Genomic DNA, 20,237 nt, shown 5'->3' with positions numbered 1-20,237 from the left:
AATTCCTCAAAATGGTTAAAATGTTCAGCTTCCAGGAACATTGCTCTCTTGAAATGTACTGAATATAATAAATCAAAAGTGCCTATTTAGAAAAGACCACAAAAAACAGAGCACACTTTTTTTTGGTAGTATTTCTTACTTCAGGTGAACAATCTCATTCTCCAAATCTATATTTCGTTTTCGTAGCTCTTCCAGCTCTCTCTCTGATTCAGAGGCTCGTACTCCTACAACCTGATCAACAGTAACACCACAGTTCTTGAGTTTCTTCTGCAAAGTAATTTTTTCTTTATCCGCCCTGTAGTATTTAATGGATTTTCATTAATATAAAGGTACATTTGCTTCCATACAAAATAACATTTGAAGATTAATTGGTCTGCTTAATCTGATGCATGCCTACTCAGAAATCATTCCTACTCAGTTGAATGAGATTCCCTCTCAGGAAATGTGTACAGGATTGCAGCCCTACTTGAGGAAGTTTTTTCCCAGGAGTACCTACAATTAGGAGATCTAGAAAACTGTGCCAGTGCACTACATTTGAGAAAGTGAGGTCTGCAGCCTTATAGACATACAATACACTACTATAGCACCATGTCCTTGTGCAATAAATAGTGGTATGTCATATTGCTGTAAGTTTTGTTAATTAAAGTAAGCTTACTTTGAAAAGAGTTCCTTTACTGTGTTTAACTGTTTGGCTAAGGACTCTACTTCCTTCTCCTTTTCTTTCAGTTTGTTCCTCATTCCTTCCATTTTCATCTGCCATTTCTTACTTTCCTCCCATCTAATTAATTCTTCCTTAGAGCTCTGCAAAATGACCAAAAACAAATATGTAAAGTACTCCAATTTTATTTCTAAAGAGTGAAAACATCCATATTTAAGTCTGCTTATTTTTCTTTAATAAATGCACGGATAAATGTTTGATGTGCTGCTTTTTCTATCCTCTTCACTGTGGAAACGACCAATCGACAGGACCAATCATGCTGTCTGACCATTCATTTGCATTCTGCCTTTGGGGGCACAGCCTACCCAAGAAGCCTTGCAATATCAAAACAGTATAAAACACATCACGCATAGCATTAACAATGATCTAAAATGGGTAGGCAACCTAAGGCCCATGGGCCGGATGTGGCCCAATTGCCTTCTCAATCCGGCCCACAGACGGTCCGGGAATCAGCGTGTTTTTACATGAGTAGAAAGTGTCCTTTTATTTAAAATGCATCTCTGGGTTATTTGTGGGGAATAGGAATTTGTTCATTACCCCCCCCCCAAAAAAATATATATAGTCTGGCCCACCACATGGGCTGAGGGATGGTGGACCGGCCCACGGCTGAAAAAGGTTGCTGACCCCTGTGCTAAAACAAAACTTTAACCCAACCCTGCCCACAAAGTGTTGCATTCATAACAAAGCAAAGGAGTCATTATAATGCACCACCACCCCCCCCAACATGACAGTGAGAAATGATGTAAGCTAAATTTATTTTAGTCGTGCATCTCTCATACCTTGTCCTCTCTCGGGGTTTTCATTTCTGACTCATCACTCTTCTTTCCTAGTTCACTTTCCAACTTCTTAATTTTTCTTTGAAGTTCCTCTATCAGGCTTTGGTCATCAGCTTTTCCCTGAAAAATTGGGAAAAGTTTAAACTAACTTTAATTGCCATGCATCATGACTGTGGACATTGGGAGCATTTTAGCAGGTATCACCACTGCACATCCAGATGCGATATGCAAACTCCATTGAAATAATGCAAAATACACAGTGGCTGTCTTTTCTGGATTATGCTCTTAATTAGAGAAGCACTGGCTCTAAGGAATGATTCTATATATTACACACACACACACACATATACATATACATACACACATTAAGGGAAAATGCAAGCCTTCTACACATGCAAATATTCTTCATTCAAATAACCAAGTTTAATGCTTCAAGTATATAAATAAGATTATAATTAAGATTTAAATCAGACACAAGCACAGATACATAGATAAGCTGGCTGATTTGCACTTAATCATAGTTGCCAGGTTTTTATTTATTCAATTCATTTATATATTGCAAACTCAGATAAATATATATGCAATGTACAAAATTCTCAATTAGAACCGAAACAACGTTCAGATGATTTGCTGCAGTGCAAAACTAGCCAACCAGTGACTCAAGAAATATGCAATTTATTTGTATACTACCCAAACAATGTTCTTTGTTTTATAATTCAAAATATATTTACCTGAATTGCATTGGTTAGCCTTTTAATCCGCTTTTTCAGTTCTTCATTTTCTTTTTCCATCTCTTCTCTCTCCCTTAGAAATTTAGTGTGGGCTTTAACTTTTTTCTGAAGCTCATGATTTAAATCATCCACCTCATCTAGTAATGAATTCTCTTTATTTTTGCTTAGTTTGAGGGCATCTTTAAGTTTTGAAAGTTGGTCATTTAAATCTTCTAACTGAATCTAAGAAAATATTTTTTTATGATATATTATTTTCAGACTGCCAACAAAATGAACAAAGAAACAAATGACAATGCATGCCATGTCAGACAATAAACATTTGCTAATATTGGGTGATATCATGGTCAATTAAACCCAGCATGGATCCACTGAAAACAACATACAAGTCAACATACAATCTCTATTTGTCTACTCTGAATGTGACTAATCTTAGATATCACCTACTAAAAACACAGTTCTAAAAACCCTGACCCTGTACATTTTTGACCAAAAAAAAGCTAAAAGGAAAGATCCTTTTTTTCTTAACCACACCAAATACTCTGTTGCATTAAGACTCTATGCTGCTGGATTCAACATCAAAAGCTGGGGCCGTTGGTGCATCAAGCCCAGTATGATCAATTCTTCTAGGCAGCACCTGTCTTTTGGAAAGTTACTGACTGAAATATTTTTAGTGGAAATGCTAGAAGTACAATCCAGGAATATATGTATGCAAAAGGACTTGGTTCATCACATAGCAGCCCTATTACCACATAGTAAGTAATTGCTGAACTGCAAGCCTAAATTCAGCCACTTTCTCTAAACACCAATAAAGTATTATGATGTATCCATTTATTGTTCTTCTAGGGAAGAAACCATGCAAAACCATGGGTAGTATCCCATACATCTTGCAATCCATGTGCCAGGTTTCAAGGAAGCACAAGTCTGTTTTTTTGTGGAATAGACTACGATTACAGACACATTATCAGTGTACCTTGATCACAGTAATATGGAACACCGTTTCATTCAATTTTATGCAGGAGGCCCACACACAATGTGGTGAAATTAACAGAAACTGCTAAGTAGCAGTGTCTGGGAAAGTGCATCATGGGGCTTTTAACACTCAAAAGAACTATTTGAGGACTGGAAGATACAGCAGCGTATTGGTGTCTGTAATGCTCACAGTGACATTTATCCGCTCTGGTGTTCTGCTTTCACATCAGGCCAATATAGGTAAGAGTTCACTTCCTGCTCACCCTCAGTTCCTTTGTTTGCTTGTCAACGATCTGTTGAACGTTCATGTGTGCCTCTTTTTGTGATGCTACAGAAATAATCTGTTGTTCTGCAGCAGCTGTCATTTCTGCTCGGAGCTCCAGAAGTGCTTTACTCAAAGCCTGAAAAATATTTATCAATCTTAAAAAATGATTAAATTTGATGAAAAACAATAAACACAAATCCTTTTAACATCTAGGTCAGAAATTTGCAGTTATACGCCTATGTGCTTTGCTGGACAGCTAAAGAAAGCAAGCAATTTAAAAAAAAAACCCAACAGGGATAAAAAACAGGAATAAGATATATGTCTATGACATATAGAGGGAAAAGGTTAACAGTAGATAGAATTAATATTAAGTTTAAATAATAAAGTAGGCTAATATTCAACAAGCTCTCTGCTTAATATATTGCCATCATTTCTGGTGGCAGTTAACATAAGGCAGTAAGAAGAGCCATGCTGGTTCAGACCAGTAGCCCATCTAGTTGGGGTAACCCAGTCAGATGGCGGGGGGGGGGGTTTACAAATAATAATAATAATTGTTCAGCATCCTGTTCTCACAGTAGGAAACCCACAAGCAGGATTTAAGCAGAAGAGCATTCTCCCCTCCTGTGCTATCCAGCAACTGGTTAAGTGTTTAGAGTGGAGTTGAGTCCACGACATTCAAAAAGTTATAGAATTCAAGCCAATGTTCCCTCAATTAATTCTTTATTGTTCTTATTTCACAAAAAATGTCTAAAATATACTAGACACTGTATGTAAGAAAAATGAGTAGGTCCCTGCAGAGAGGCTCACAATAAAAAAGGTGAAATAATTCTGTTTTGTTAGAGAAAATGAGCTGGTTTACACCCAATTACTAGTTTCCACGCTTACCTTCTGCTGTTTCTCTTTTAAGGCTAGCTGATTCTTCAGCCGTTCCACTAGATTTTTCATTGTAGTTGTTGGAGCTCTATTATTTGCTTCTCTTTGGGCCTCCAGCTCCAGTTTTGCATTCATTAATTCTTTCTCCATCTGTGACAACAAACTTCTTAGCTCATCCACTTCATCTTTCAATTTTTTCACTTCAGATGCATGCTTCTCTTCAAGCCTAGCAGAGCAAAATAATAAATAATAATGACATCCATTGGCAAAATTGAGCGAGTTCCAGATGGACTAACTAGGCTGAAGGATTGCATCGTTTCGATTATAATTATACATTATTCCCAACAGCAGCCTAGAGGAGCAACACACTGTCAAACTGTCTTTGTGATAAGCAAAGTCAGCTGTGTTCTCTCATTTATTTTCTTCATAGCTCATTAACAAACAAATGTCCTCATTTTATTTCACCTCGTGGCTCAAAAATCTACTGTTCAAAACATATGCTTGGGAGGAGAATCATCAGGGTAGTCCATGCCACCACCCACCGCATAAAAATCCTGAGAGTTCTGCCAGATGTCTGCTTGTTAAGTTTCATGTTAGAATGGGGGTTTATCAAAGCTGAATCTAATGCATGTGACCCAGAAATTAGGAAACTGTGGCCATTCAGATCTTGTGGGACTCCCGTTTCCATCAGCCCCATACAGCGAAGCCAATGGCCAAGGAGAATGAGAACTGTTGTCCAGCAACATATAGAAGGTAATGGGTGTTCCACGCCTGTGATGCACAGACTGCAGAGACCAGTGAATGGATTCCAACTGGTCAAACCTTCCAGTAATTTGAAGGCAAGTAGTTACAATCCAGTCACGTATACCTAAATCTAATTTGGGGAAAAAGACACTATATAGCAACCCCAGTAACAGGAGGTTAATTATGGAGGGAAGGACACTGTCTACATAATGCTTATTCCAGAGCAATGAAGCTGAACTAAATAGGACTACAGGCTATGGACTACAACCAATTTTATTCTTTTAAGGAAATCCTATAAAAACCAAAGGGTGGTATCCAACAAAGCAGTTCCACTAGCCCAAGCAATGAAACTTATTCTCCCTCTCCTCTCCCCATGCAATCCATAAATATGTTCTGGGGTTCCCCCAGAGCAGGTTGGGGGGCCTGGTGGGAGAGGAAGCTCCACAGTTCAGCCAAAAGGGCTTGTGCAAGAAGAACTGTTAGTTGGATACTGCCCAATGAACTGATCTTTTCAACATACCTTTAAAAGATAGTGTTGCTGCTATTATTATTATTATTATTATTATTATTATTATTATTCTTAATAATAATAATAATAATAATAATAATAATATATACTGCTGTATGCCTGGAGGTCTCAGGGAGGTTCACATAAAAAGATCACAGTATATAAAATAAAAATAAAAGCAATAACCCAATAATACGCCCCGCCAAAGAGCCACATTTTAAAAGGGTAGGGGATGTTGATCAGGTCAACCACAGGCTTGGTTAAAAAGGAACATTTTTGCCAGGCGCCTAAAGGTGTATAATGAAGTACTCCTGAAAACAAAAATAACCTATTATTTTTATATAATGAAAATGAGCTCTATGTTTAAGCTGAATGCTTACCTCTACGATTATTTATATTATATATTTTAGCCAAGGTTTTCTAAAGATTGATGAAACATGATGACTCTCAAGATCTCAGCAGATCATATACAGAATGAAGTATAATTCTAATCTACACTTACTGGACCCTGATGTTATCAAATTCCTTGATTTTTGCCAAAGTAATCTGCTTTTGTTTCTGCAATTCGGACGATGTTTTCTTTAATTTGTTCAGAAGGGATGCAAGGGAATTGTCCTGTTCTGCTACAGTTTGCTCCATCTCTGCCAGACGAATTAAATGTTTATTTGCTGGGACAGCTAAAGATGGCTTTTTCACCAACTCCTGTGGAACAAAACAGGTTATCTAATGAATAAATAAATATTCCATTGTTTGTTTGATATTACTGTTTAACTCATATCCTGGATGTAATGCATAAACTAAGATGCATGATATATTTGCATCTTAAATAAGTTGAGGTACAGTATGGCTCATTTGCCCTTATTTACCTGGTAAATTCTTGCAATATAACCATGTTTTTCATTCGCATGCTGTGAAGCCCTAACCGTGAAGCTGTGAAGCTTGTCTAAAAATAGCATTTTACAAAAATTCCTAAAAATGGTTTCCAGAAATCCTTTTTATTACCAGTGTGTGTTTTATTACTTTTCTATCATCAGGAATGCAGTACACTATGGCACTGATGATATCATAAGAAAGGCACCTTTGTTGGTTTAAACATTGGGCCACGGTCACAGGATATGAAGTCATCACTGCAAATTTGGGGCCCAGATCCTTAAGAGCTAATGGTGCCCCAAAGGCTGCAGAAAGTCAGTGGAAGCCTGATGGAACTCAGTGGCTGGAACCCAAGGGCTTCTGATTGATTCAGCTCACTCAATGGGTGGGACAGTGATCTCCGTTGACTTCCCACTTCATATGTATTCCTCTTTAAAAACCAAAAAAAATTCCCAAGGTTGTCTCCAACCCATGGGACAGCGTTTTGACGGTGGGGTGGGCAGCTGTAAAGAGACAACTTCCACAAATTACCGTATTTTTTGCTCTATAAGACTCACTTTTTCCCTCCTAAAAAGTAAGGGGAAATGTGTGTGCATCTTATGGAGTGAATGCACGCTGCGCAGCTATCCCAGAAGCCAGAACAGCAAGAGGGATTGCTGCTTTCATTGTGCAGCGATCCCTCTTACTGCTCTGGCTTCTGAGATTCAGAATATTTTTTTCTTGTTTTTCTCCTCCAAAAACTAGTCTTGTGGTCTGGTGCGTCTTATAGAGCGAAAAATACGGTACTTTACATCTGAACTTTGCTGGATCCAAGCCAAAAAGGATAAGAAATCACCATTTTTCAATTCTGTCCCCATCTTATCTTCATTCCCCAAATCCTCAAATGCATAAATCATGAACAAAACTTATACTTACTAATGCAGTTTGCTTGAATTTGTTAAAAGAACTGTCAGCATGTACATCTAACTTTTGATGTAGCACTCTGAGGTCGTCTTCATGTTTCTTTGCAATTTCCTCTTGTTCCTAAATAGTGCAAAAATATATATATTTGTTTCTGTGTCCATTCTATTCTACAAAAATTTCAAATAGTTAATCTTATCACACTAAAGAAACTGAAAAGGATGTCCACAACAAAAGGCAATACTCTTCAAGTTTTCCAAACACAGAAGTCACTTTTAACTTCCTTTACTTCCTTATGCTACGTATTCAGGACTTTCCCCCATGAATGGCACTCAAAATAATGCAGTCCCAAGTCATGTTGGAAACACCAATCCACACAAATGGCACCTCTGTGCCACCACTGCCCAGTTCAAATGGCCCTGTGTAACCCAGCATTTTCCATTCATTCATTCATTAAAAAAATTCTACAAAGCCCTTCAATTCAAAATTTCCAGGGCTGCTTACAATAACAGCTCGTGCATTTTGTATTGTAAATACCTCTCTTGCTTTGGCCAAAAGGTGTTGGTACTTTTTCAACACTTCCTCTTTTTGATTTAATCTTGCTTGCATATTTGCAATTGTCTGGTGCGCAATTTTCAGAGCACGAGGAGAGGCAGCAGAGTCCTCCTCTTTTGGTCCAAGCTCTGCTATTATTTTCTCTCTCTCTGATGATGCTGGCAATCGAAGTCTCAGTTCATTTATGATCCTGTCTCTGGATAATATACTTTGCTCCGCTTTCCACAAAGCAGCTTCTTTTTCTTTCAGTTTCTGTAATAAAATTAATCTCTGTTACCAAAAACGACAAAAATAATTGAGAGGATTTCTTCTTCTTTTTTCAACATGGAGAAAAGAGTGGGGAAATAAAGGCAAGTGGGGAGCTGTGAAAAACAAGTGGTGGGGGCAGGACCAGAATAGATAGATAGATTATTCATTTTTAGGTCAACAGAACTAGACAACCAACAAAGAACATCACAGTATAGCTGTTTTAATCAAAGGCAGGAGCAACTGAAGTGCATTCTGGGAGCTACCTGCTTCCCAAGACATTGTTCCTGCCTTTGAGCACCAGGTGGAGTCAAAGCCCAACCTGATAGCCTGGCGCCTTCATTACATATCTTTAAGTGCCAGGCCAAACTGTTTCTCTATAACCAGGCCTTTGGCTGAGTAACATTCTGCGGCCTTTTAAATGGGTTTGTGGAAGAAATTATACAGATTTTTTTCTTTTTGTTCCATTATGAATTTTATGTTCTCATCTTATATTTTTACGCTGTGAATCACTGTGTGATCCTTGGGTGAAAGGTGGCATACAAATTTAATAAATAAAAGGTAAAAAAAAAAGGTTTTCTGGAGTGAGAGGAAGGAGCAATGTAACTAAAGATACTTTCCTCTGCCGGAGGCAAAATCTCTAATCTACAAATCACTAAAAGCATATGATTCAGTTAGCTGAACAATCCAATCACCTCTTCTAAGGATTTGCAGGTGGCTTGCACTTCCAGGATAGTTCGGATGTGTTCTCGTATTTTCCTTAGAGCTTGCTCAAGCTGATGTGCAAGGGGCAAGCTGGGGTCTGGAACTGATCCTGTAGCTTCATCAAACTGCAGAGAAGGAAACAGAAAGGGTTGTTTTGCGCAGGCAGGCGGAGACCCCCACCCCCAACCCCAGACGACAGCCGGGTGGAATAATGACACTTGACGTGTTATGGGACTTATCAGTACGAAATCAGGTACCTTCTGAGCGGTTCTAATTATGTCCTTCTGCTGACGGTCATAAGTGTCGAGCTGACGTTCTAATTCTACTTCTCTTTGTTCCCAGGCCAACTGCCGCTCCTCATGGAACTACAAGATTTAAGGGGTTTAATAAGGACTGTACACAGTCTCTGAGAGCAGCACAAATATATGCTAGATACAGGAACATTTTCCACGTTACATGCAGCAAAACCTTTGTAGGAGTTTTCTCTGCAGAATTTCTAAAGTTACATTAATTTTTAAAAAAACCAATAGTGCAACACCACTTGCTTTTCTGTACCTTGCTCTGCTGTACAATTTCTTCTTCCAGGTTATTAATGGTACGTTCGTATTCAGAAAGGATATTGTTCAAATATTTAATCTCTTCCTTTTTCTTGGCTAATTCGCGGTTCAGTTTAAGGTCCTGAAGACGAAGCTCTTCAATTTTCATATGCCATTCAATTACCTGACAATACACAAATGACCAAATCTGACAACAATTTAAGGACCAAACTGATTCCAAATAATGCCAAACTACTGCAGAAAAAAAGATGAACTAGCTCATTGTGGTGTTTCTCTCAAAAATCAGGAGAATTTAGTTGAAAGGAGTGGTGGTTGGGAAAAAATACATAACCACGTAGAATCCTTGGTGCATGGGTAGAGGCACAAGCAAGCATCTCATGAATTCTTTGCATTTTGGCCCAGATTAACAAAATGAAGAATGTGTGCATGTGATTAAATATGAATACGAAAGAATCTGAGTGATGAAGCACTAATGGAATACAACACACATTCAAATGGGGGTGACTGACATTTTTACAGTGGAAATTGACATTCTGTCAATTGACATTGATAAGCAGATGCTGCTTTTCCCTCTCGGCTAATCAAGGCAATAAAAATGAAAAATCAAATCAAACAAACCCCAAAACTTTATCTGAACTGAGAGTCAATTCTCAAATCTATAGTTAAAGTTGTAATATCACAAACCTTCTGTGCTCCTCTTGTATCTTTCAATGTGGCTATTAGTTCTTCTAATCCTTTTAACTTTGTCTCCAGCTCCAGTGCTCTGTTCTCTGCGTTTCGGCGCTCCTGCTGAGCAAGCTGGACCTCATCCATAGTCTTAAGTTTGTCATTCTGAAGCTGAATCATAGTTTTGGAGAACTTCTCCTGCTGAGCCAGGGGCAAAGCGCCACTGAATTGTCGTCGCAGTGACTGTACAGTCTGGCGGAGATGCTTAGCTCTATTCCTCCCCTCGAGGCGTGTATAGTACAATGCTTGCTCTTTATCATCCAGTTTCTGCTCTAGGCGCATATTAGCCACCTCCATCTTCTGAAGTTTTGATAGGGCAGCCTCTAACTTGGCCACAGCAGTGGCTTCACTAACCTGAAGGGCCACGATATGCTGATGTAATTTTGCAACAAGTGTTTTTTCATCTGATTGTGCCTGAATAGCAAGTAAGATAAAATATATATATATAATCAAATGCATTCGCTAAGCATTTACACGGTATTGGGCTTATTATCTGTGTCACAGGGGTGAACGGTTATGCTTCTAAGCAGAGATAGACCATACCTGAAAATCCAAAATCTGCATTCTGAGCGATTCCACTTCTTTCTCTCTGGATTGCTGGCGATTCTCCAAAGCATCAACTTGCATCTTGGCAATATCAGACAGCTCTTTTAGCCTAGCAAGACAATTGAAACCTATTTACCAAAAAATACTGCAAGGGTAACAGTATTCCCTTTTTCTTTTTCCCCCAATATGCAAATAATAAAAAACAGTACTGAAAGGATATATGTTGAATGGAACTGCTGGACATTTAAGGCTAGCAGATGAAAATGTCTAGCAGATGAAAAAGCTGTTTGATTCTCTATGCCTGAAGACTGTTTACAGGTTGAGAATGTGGTTAAAACCTGGAACATTGTCACAACAGCACTGTCACTAGGTCCGTATGCAGTGCCACATGGAATAGTTGTGTCACATAACACAACTGAGTTTTGATGCTATAAATGAGCTGTTTACATTAAGTTGTAGCCCACCACATATTGGTTACATTCACATGCAACACGGTTTAAAGCTATGTGGACAAGCTACAGCAAGCCTGAGCAAAAGATCTGACTCCCAACACTCCCCCTTTTGCATTCTCCTGCAGGTTTGGTGAAAGGACATCTTCAGAGTTTAGTTTCCCTTTTAAAGACTCTTGATTTAGGATTACACTTCAACCAGGTACATCTCATAAGAAGCCATTTTCAAACCCTAGGTTCTGCTGGCTTGTGAAACCATTGTTTGATCCTTGATTTGTGCATAACGCCAAGCCAAGATTCTGTAAAAGTGATACTATAACTTAGCAGAGGTCTTCTGAATACAATGGCGAAGCAGGGCTCATTTAAGCCAGGCACTTCGTTTGGGCTCATGAGCTTCATCCATACAGCACTAAACCATGATTTCACATTACAGTCATACCTCAGGTTACAACCACTTCAGGTTGCGTCTTTTCGGGTTGCTGACCGCCAAAACCCGGAAGTACCGAAGCGCCGAATCGCAACCCACACGTGCACAGACGCAGTTTGCGAACGTGCATCCCGCATGGATCACGTTCGCAACCCAAGCATCCACTGTACAATGCAATCCAGACCACTATGTTAAACACATGTAGGTTTTTTTATAGCTGCTTCCAAACATAGATTCTATTCTATGGAATTGTATAGGTTTCAGTTGTTGCTGCTGCTGTATAATTTTTTGTAATGTTTTATATATTTATTATCTATTTTATACCTGCACACTCTTGCCTTACAGGCCTTTTCCCACCTCGCCTGGGAAGGCTGGGCCCTGACTGACTTCAGCTACAAAAGTTGAAGCTGCTGAACAGACTCTTAGGTTGTGATATTGTTTTTGTATCTTTATTTTTGTGATTTATGTGGGTATTTTCAATTTGGTTGTGTACTTTCTGATATGTTTTATTTGTTGTTATTTCTACCTTTGTTAATTTGTAATTATGTAAATATTTTCATGTCGTAAGCCACTGTGAGCATGGTTTTAACTATGGAAAGGCAGAATACAATTACAATAATGCATGTTTACTCTTTTGATTATTTTATCATAAAGCTGCCTGAAAAAATGACCGATAATATTTAATTAAACAAAACTAGAGCAGCATGCGTACACAATTTCAACACTTCTTTTGCAAATCTTCCCCAAAGACCTCCCAATTACTCTTTAAACTTCCCCCAAGCAGCTCCAAGATGAGGAATGGTTGGGTTTTAAAGTGAAAAACTGGTGTCATTCCCCACAATTTTCCCTTTAAAAGGCTCCCATGACATGTGTGCGTGCGTACAAGGGAAGAGGGGGGCAGTTCTAGAGGGAAATTCAAATAAATTTGGAAGTATTCTCTCCCCCCCCCCCCACACACACACTCTTCTACGCAGGGCTGAAATCAGAGTAATGCAAGAACATTTAAACTTACTTTGATACTTCAATCTTGAGCTCAGTTTCACTTTTCTCCAGGTCCATAATTCGACGTCTATCTGCCTCGCTGACTGCTTTACTCACACTGCTTGACAGTTCATCTCGCAAAGACTGTTCCACTTTCTGTGCTTCAAGGTTGATCTTTGTAAGCTAACACATGGCAGGTTTGGTAAAGATATTCAGAATCAGAACACTACATTCAGTCCAAAACAACAACCTATTAGTACATGGGTAGCCAACATGCATTATCAGGTGTTTGTGGCACGCTTTGATAGGATTATGAGGACTCGTGGCATCCACAGCTGGCTGTAATGTAGAACACCAGCATGTCTTTCCTGGGCTGAATTTCCGCCTGCTCTGACTACTTCAAGATACAGGAGACTTACAAACACTAACTACAAACAATCTTGGATTCAGCTTGTGACAAACTTGCCAAAAAACGCCACTCTCTTAGTTCATGTGCCTCAAGAATTAACTGGGCGAGAGAAATGGAATGAGAGCCTTTCAGCAGAATGCACCAACATCCTGCGTATTCACATTAATCCACAGTTTATTTCTAACTACAGTTTAATGTGATGTTTGGCTTGGTCATAAAGCCATTTCTTCTGGGTGTTAGGAATTTGTCAACCTTATATGCATACTTCCCACCTTACTCAATAGTGTCTCTCAAACAGTGCAACATCTCTAAATGCATCTAGATCCAAGAAACTATTTGGGGGGGGGGGCGCACGGGGGAATGATAGGAGTAATGAAAGAGAACAGTATGCTAATGCATTTTCCAACACCTTAAGCAAACTATGTAATCACAGCTCAGCAGCCAACCTCAGCAAACTTTGTTTCCAGTTCAAAATTACGTTCTTCCACTTGTTTTAATGTGTTCCGTAAGTGTTCGTACATTCGCTGAGAGTGCTCTGCCCTTTGCCTTTCATTTAGTTCTTTCATTTCCAGCATAGTAATTTTCTTAGAAATAGAAACAATCTCACTGTTTGTTATTGCTTTTGTGGCTTTATCTGTAGAACTGTCTCCTCCTACAAATTGACAATAATATAAATGGAAAAATTTAGTGACAGACACATTTTTAAAACCAAACTATATAAAATCTGCAGTATGGAACAGAGGCAGAAATCTTCAACTTTTTCAAAATATTTAAACATCTTTTGCATAGTTTAGAACTGGAATATCATTTATAATTGCCCTTTACCTTGTTTAGTTATTATTACTTCCCTTTTTTATCAAAGGGACTGGGTTGATCTTTTCAGACTTTGGCAGAATCTTGACAAGATATCTCACTTCTAATACACTACAGGGGTTGTCTTTGCAAATAAAACACTCTAATAACAGGTAAGTTGTACTAATGATCACAGATGCCTTTGGGGATATATTGAGATCAACATCATTTTCCCTTTTATTTTTCCCTTTAAAAAAAGTTCTAGACTTGTGTGAATACCATTTAAGAATACTAACAAACTTTCAACTGAATGTTTGGATTCTTGTTAATTTAGGAATAAGAAGGCTTGTGTTTCAAAATGTTGTTCAACTCTACATTTTAAAATACCAGGTTTACAGAGAAAACATGTATCATCTCATTGCAATAAAATGATCATCATACACAATGCACTCACCCAATTTTGCTGTTTGTTCCCAAGCTTGTTCAAGTGTATGAAGTTTCTCTTTTGTAATTTCCAGCTCCTTGTTTAAAGACTCAATCTGTTCTTTCAGGGATGCATTTTCACGCTGTATGGTATGGCAAGATGTAGCACACCAAAAACAATTTAAAGACAAATTAAAATATAATAACTGTTTAAAAACAAAAATATTGCTTTGTGCAAGCGGTGAGAGAACGTTAGACACCAATTAAAGGGATCTATCCATACAGTGCTTTCTCCTAAGTTAAAGTGTAAGTAGCTTTCAAAAGAGATCACTATGAAAATCAGACCTAAGTATACCCTTCCCTCTCTGTTTTTATAGTTAAAGCACTAGTGGTCTATAATAGTATTTGGGGAGGACAATAAAAAGATTGTTTTCCTTTCAAATCCTGCCTACAATATTAGGCAGCTGAATCTTCTGCTGGACCTGCACCACCTACATAAAAAACAGATGGAGAAATGTAGATACTCAATCTAAAGTTATCTCAAAGTAGCATGGTAGTATTACCTCTAAGTGCTCCAAATTAGTTGTTCTTTGAACAAGCAAGTTATCTTTTTGTAGCATATCCCTGTATTTAGCTGTTAATTCGTTATACTGTTTATTAGCCATTTCCAGATCATTCAGAGGTACACAATCATCCAACGCTTTCTGCAATGCTGCCATCTTGAAGGTTGCCATTTCCTGAACAAAGAAGGAAGAAACAGTCTATATGGCATTCGAAAAAGGAGGAATGCTGAAAGTGCACTCAAAAATACCACAGGTCACTAGGAATATAGAAGCCAAACTGTACTGTGAGAATAGCTGTGGCATATATTGAAAAGTGCAAAAACAGCTTGGATTTTGCAGAGACACTTGGAAAGAGTACATGATAAATCCTATTGAAAAAGAGAAGTATCGAGGCTCCACACAATCAGGACATCTGATTTGAGTAGGAATATGACCCATATGGTGCTCTTATGAGCAGCTTGTGTGCAACACTTGGGATTCCTTTTCAAATGTTGGGTGGCACACAGTTGGTGCTGCCTGAGGATGTGATGCTCGAAATGGTTCGGGAAGCACAACCTCACTGCTGCTTTGAATACAAAAGCGTCTTGCACACAATCGCCATCTGAGTAGAGCTGGCATGATATATAAAAACATACCTTGAACCTTTGCAAACGGCCAATCTTTTCTCCAACTGCAGCCTCCACAGCTATTAACTCAGCCTTCATCTTCTCATTCTCTTTCCGGAGATGCTTCTCCATTTCAAGTACGGTTGTGTACTGCCTTGCCAGTGACCTTTCATTTACCCTCAGAACAGTTATTTTTCTACTGTAGTCCGCAAATAGCCGTTTAAAGTCATCGCTATTCTTTTCAAGTGCATCTAATAAATTCTGTGGGAAGATTAAAAACGTCACTGGCACTGTGATGTGAGCATTAACACATATTTTAAGCAGTCAGTGGCCTTGATCTAGCTAAACAGAAGCAGATACATTGGTGCATAACAGGCCTCTTCTCCCTTCCTCCCAGTCCTATGCACTCCTGGAAAAGCCACTCCTGAGAACTGCATGAGATGAGACATGGACATGAGGGAAATCACTGCAAATCTCCCCTCAGAAACCTTGCCAGACCCCATATTATTTTTTATAAAATAATCCAGCCTTTAGAAACAGCATTTCAGGAGATGAAAGGGCTCATAGCAGGAAGGAGGTGGGAAAGCCTTGTTGTCTCACGTGGAACTTGTCATTCCTGGCACCCAAGCCCATGAATATAGGATCACTACTTACATAATATTCTTTTATTTTCACATCATCTTGCTCCTTTTGATGCTCCAATCTTTTCTTTTCTTCTTGTATTTTTTCACCAGCAGAATGCCAGTGTTCCCTTTCACTAAAACAAGTAAATGAATGTTTGGAGCTTTTTTCCTTTTTGTAAAACACATTATTGCAACTATTGTGTCATATTCTGCTAGGTAAAATCTGAAGTCTGAAAGTTCAGAACCAAAGATTTATAAGCTTCCAATAGAGGGGAAACAGATCTTAGAAAGAGCAAGTTAACTCTTCCATCATTGCAGAGAATGGCTGAATATAAGCATTATGTACTAGAGCTGAACAATCTTTGACACCAGAATTACTAAGAGTATTTGAAACCCTTTTAATTAATTTATATTTATTTATTATGAATAAAAAACTGTATTAATGAACTTTTTTATTAAGTACTAATTTATTAATTTTTATTAACAACATTAGTTTGCTGCCCCATAAATGTTTTCTTGGAAAAAAATACAATTTTTGTTCCAAAAAGGATAAAATACACTATCTTAACTGTAGTGTTTGATTTTATGGTTGCATTGTAATTCACCTAGACACACCTTATTTATTGTAATTCACCTTCTTTGGATACTATAACAAGGTATCATCCTCAGGAGCAACAATTATACCTTTGATATTCTTTATACAGCAAGCCTTGCTGGTGGCGGGCAACTGCAACTTTCCTTTTATAGTCTTCTAGCGCTTCTTCTAATTTCTTCAGCAGCTGCTCTTTATTTTCCAGTTCCTAATGATACACATCAAATTAATTGTATGACATATCTCAGCTTCAGTTCGAATGTTAATGTTATATAAAATGGAATGCCTTCCGATAACTATATGCTTTCTGAATTAAAATATTCTACAAAGACTGACCTCATCACATATATTTGTCTGTGGGAAAAGTTGCAATTCAAGATGTAATATCAGTTTTCACCTTAAATAATAACATCAAGGTTATATAAAAGATACGTGAACAGGATTTTGTTCCTTTCACTATTACTTTAAAAGCCATTGATGAGATACTCAACTGCCATGAATACGAAACTCTGAATATAGAATGCTCTGTTTTTCATTAAAATACTGCATGGCTTTGAAACCACCATGGTATATACATACATATGTACATACGTGTGTGTGTGTGTGTGAGAGAGAGAGAGAGAGAGAGAGAGAGAGAGAGAGAGAATGGACAGAGGTAAACATGTTAAGATATAGCCACTAGTCAGTTTTAAAGTATTTACCTGCAAAAGGTATATTAAATATTCATTCTGTGAATTTATTATGTTTACACTAGATGGAGCCATTCCTTCCGGAAGATTTACTGCTTTGAACACCATACCGGCATCTTCTGATTGCCGCAGCAAATGGATCTCATTTTCTAAAGAGGCAACCTGAAACATATAAGCAACAATAGGGCACAAAGAATCACTGAAAAACTTTAAATATGTTAAGTATATCATTTACATGTATTGCAAAATATTGTCATTACTAGCAAAAATGTTTATGAAGCGCCACAATTTTTTAAAAAGCTGCTTCCAGTGATGGTCAGATGAGCAGCAGTTTGGGTGTGCAGAAGTTACAGCATCACTATCAGGGTCCCAGTACGCACCCATAATCCCCCACACTAAAGCAGCACTCTTTCAGTGGGTCTACCTTTGTCTATCAATCAAATCTTGCATGACACATATGAGAAGCTGTGGATAGAAACCCATGTGTACTTCACTTTGTATTGCTACCTAGGCTACTTTTGAAGGCTAAGATAGCCTGCATACCTTGGCATTTGCTTTTGAAAGCTGATTGGAAAAATTCACTGCTTCTTTTTGTGCTTCCCTCAGTTCCTGCCTTAATTCTTCATTTCGTCCTGTTAGTTGGTCAACTTGCGTCTTTAAATGTATGCTAGCATCGAAGTTTCCTTCTGTATTCTTTAATTCAATTGCCTGCCAACAATTGATTCACCATAAAAGAAAGTAAGTGCTTTCCATGAAGTTAAACTCTCTTCTCCTAACCCTACATGGAGATACAAGTCTGGTAAATTTTCCCATGCATAGCATGCACTCTACCAATTGCCTAGATTCCTCCGTTAACAAATATACATCAAGTTCAATTAAAATTATATAGAGCCAAACAGTAAATCTGGCCATTTAAAGAGTAAAGCATGCTATCTGCATGAGGAATAAAACTGCAATAGAAAGGAATATTGCAAAGGTGTGATTCTACATATGGCGAATGTATTGGGGGTGTGAACCTTTTCTGCAACAGTTAATTCCATTACCACATGATTTGTATAGCGTTTTAGCACACAGGACACACAAGATTCAAATTGGGAAGTGCAGCTCAGTTGCTTAGCCGCTGCACTACAGCAGCTTGACTACTATGCAAAGCAGATTCCCCGAGGGCACACTACAGCAACAATCCAAGCTACAAATCCCAATGCCCATGCATTCAGTCTTTTCTTTCTTCTACTTTGCCTGTCAAAGGGAGAAAGCCAACGCAGATTGGCTCTTCACACTAGGTCACGGCCCTGTGACCATTTGCTGAAGAGGGATGAGAAAGGCTCAAGAGAGACACCCCATGCCTTCCGGTGCAGACCATATCATAGTTGGAGAGAACAGCCTCCCCAGATAGCAATTATGTAGGAAGAAAGCAAAATCCTTAAATTTCAACACAGGTTTGCAAGCACCTGAACTATATTTTTGCTGCCCTTGTTGTTTAAAAAAACATTATACACTCCGTTCAACGTATTTGGTAAGGATACACTTTCCCCTCCAAAACCCAATTTCCTTTATCATCTCATACCTGTGTCATGATGTACATATGGCAACCAATCAGCTAAACAGATTCAGCCAAGCTAAGTAAGTAATGAAATACAGACTTACATTTACTAATCGTTCCAGACTAGGAATGATTACAGCAGTTTCTCCACCTTTCACACCTGGATCTTTCTGCATGTCCTTTATAGCTTGTAGGATTTCTTTCATGCCTTCTTCAAGGTGCTTATTTTCTTGCACCAATTCTTTTACTGCAATTACATTACATATAGTTCACTTCCGCACACTTTGCAATGGACAATTGCAAGTTCATATGTATTTCAGCTGGGTTTCTAATTATGGTATCCACACTTCCAAGAGGAGATATTAATGAATTTTAGCAAGAGTTGTTACTCAAAACGATTCATTCAGAAAATATTTTCAAACTTGGATTCTTTAAAGTCAATGTAGATACTACAAGGTTTGCAAGATTTATAAAACAAAACAACAAGATGGTGTATTTTTGCCTGACTCATTAACCATTGCTTTAGCACTCTTATTTTATAAGTAAATTAAAATTTATGCTTACATTTCAATTGAAACTTGGCTATCACGGCCCTGTTTTGTTCCAAGTCCCTGTCACGTTCCTTTAATTCTTTGGTAAGGTAGTTATTCTGCCAATAAAAACAGAATTACCATAAAAATGTGTTTCCACAACTTTAAAAAGGCTCGTTTTTTAAACTGAGTTGTTGAAAAAATGTTAAATGAGACAAAACATCTAACCTGCATTTTGAACAATGTATGACAGCATATTGCATTTCATGTATTTCAAACAAAACAGCAATAATGTTTTTGTAATAAGGAGAGAATACTAAGAACAGTAATGTTTTTGTAATAAAGGAACATTACAATTTGCACGACAGTATATTCAGTCAAAGAATACTATGTTATTAGAAAAATACTTATTAGTCTCTTAATATGGACTATCATGACTTTATCTCTCAGGCAGAAACCCTGAACTACCTCAAACTCCTGGCTCCTGTGTCTGTCAAGCTCTAGCTCTGCGCTTTTATTCAGGGTATTCTTGGCGAACAAGTCTTTCAATATCTGCTCGTTCTAGAGAACAAGTAATAATTAATGGATTTGAATTTCAACTCCTAAAGACTTTTATATTCTATATGCCTCACAATTCAGTTTTAACTATTTGTAGTTGCCTTTCATAATGAGTCACAACAAGGTATCTATCAATAACAGTCACTGCCGTTTTACTGGGATGATCTTTTTTGTAATGATGCAATGATACCACCATTCTCAAACACCTTTATGGGCGAGTACAGCCAATCTTAACATCAGACAGTGACAAATAATTGGTTCAGGTTTCTGAAGTCCCAGTCTTTGTGCCTTTACTCTAGAAAGCATATATATATATTTATTTATTATATGTTTGCAAATGTGGCACATTCATCTGTATTGCAGT

General features: G+C 38.0%; 1 protein-coding gene across 1 annotated transcript in view; it reads right to left on the bottom strand.

Moving 5' to 3' along the window:
- CEP290 (centrosomal protein 290) overlaps positions 1–20,237 on the bottom strand; it is a 46,952-nt gene that overhangs the window by 10,898 nt on the left and 15,817 nt on the right. Inside the window, exons 20-45 of the mRNA XM_083463057.1 lie at positions 19,784–19,876; positions 19,350–19,434; positions 18,890–19,032; positions 17,786–17,950; positions 17,255–17,404; positions 16,646–16,761; positions 15,993–16,095; positions 15,369–15,599; positions 14,734–14,907; positions 14,202–14,313; positions 13,402–13,607; positions 12,578–12,729; positions 10,687–10,798; positions 10,102–10,557; positions 9,416–9,580; positions 9,118–9,225; positions 8,851–8,985; positions 7,892–8,161; positions 7,370–7,477; positions 6,087–6,286; positions 4,345–4,558; positions 3,458–3,595; positions 2,226–2,447; positions 1,498–1,614; positions 656–801; positions 140–295 (exon numbers count right to left, since the gene is read on the bottom strand). Coding sequence (XP_083319183.1) covers positions 140–295; positions 656–801; positions 1,498–1,614; positions 2,226–2,447; positions 3,458–3,595; positions 4,345–4,558; positions 6,087–6,286; positions 7,370–7,477; positions 7,892–8,161; positions 8,851–8,985; positions 9,118–9,225; positions 9,416–9,580; positions 10,102–10,557; positions 10,687–10,798; positions 12,578–12,729; positions 13,402–13,607; positions 14,202–14,313; positions 14,734–14,907; positions 15,369–15,599; positions 15,993–16,095; positions 16,646–16,761; positions 17,255–17,404; positions 17,786–17,950; positions 18,890–19,032; positions 19,350–19,434; positions 19,784–19,876 — 4,277 coding nt within the window. The remainder of the gene's footprint in view (positions 1–139; positions 296–655; positions 802–1,497; positions 1,615–2,225; positions 2,448–3,457; positions 3,596–4,344; positions 4,559–6,086; positions 6,287–7,369; positions 7,478–7,891; positions 8,162–8,850; positions 8,986–9,117; positions 9,226–9,415; positions 9,581–10,101; positions 10,558–10,686; positions 10,799–12,577; positions 12,730–13,401; positions 13,608–14,201; positions 14,314–14,733; positions 14,908–15,368; positions 15,600–15,992; positions 16,096–16,645; positions 16,762–17,254; positions 17,405–17,785; positions 17,951–18,889; positions 19,033–19,349; positions 19,435–19,783; positions 19,877–20,237) is intronic.

The sequence above is a fragment of the Podarcis liolepis genome (assembly GCF_965112155.1).
Source record: "Podarcis liolepis genome assembly, chromosome: 10".
NCBI lineage: Eukaryota > Metazoa > Chordata > Lepidosauria > Squamata > Lacertidae > Podarcis > Podarcis liolepis.
The sequence above is the reverse complement of the archived record's forward strand: the minus strand, read 5'-3'. Positions and strand labels throughout refer to the sequence as shown.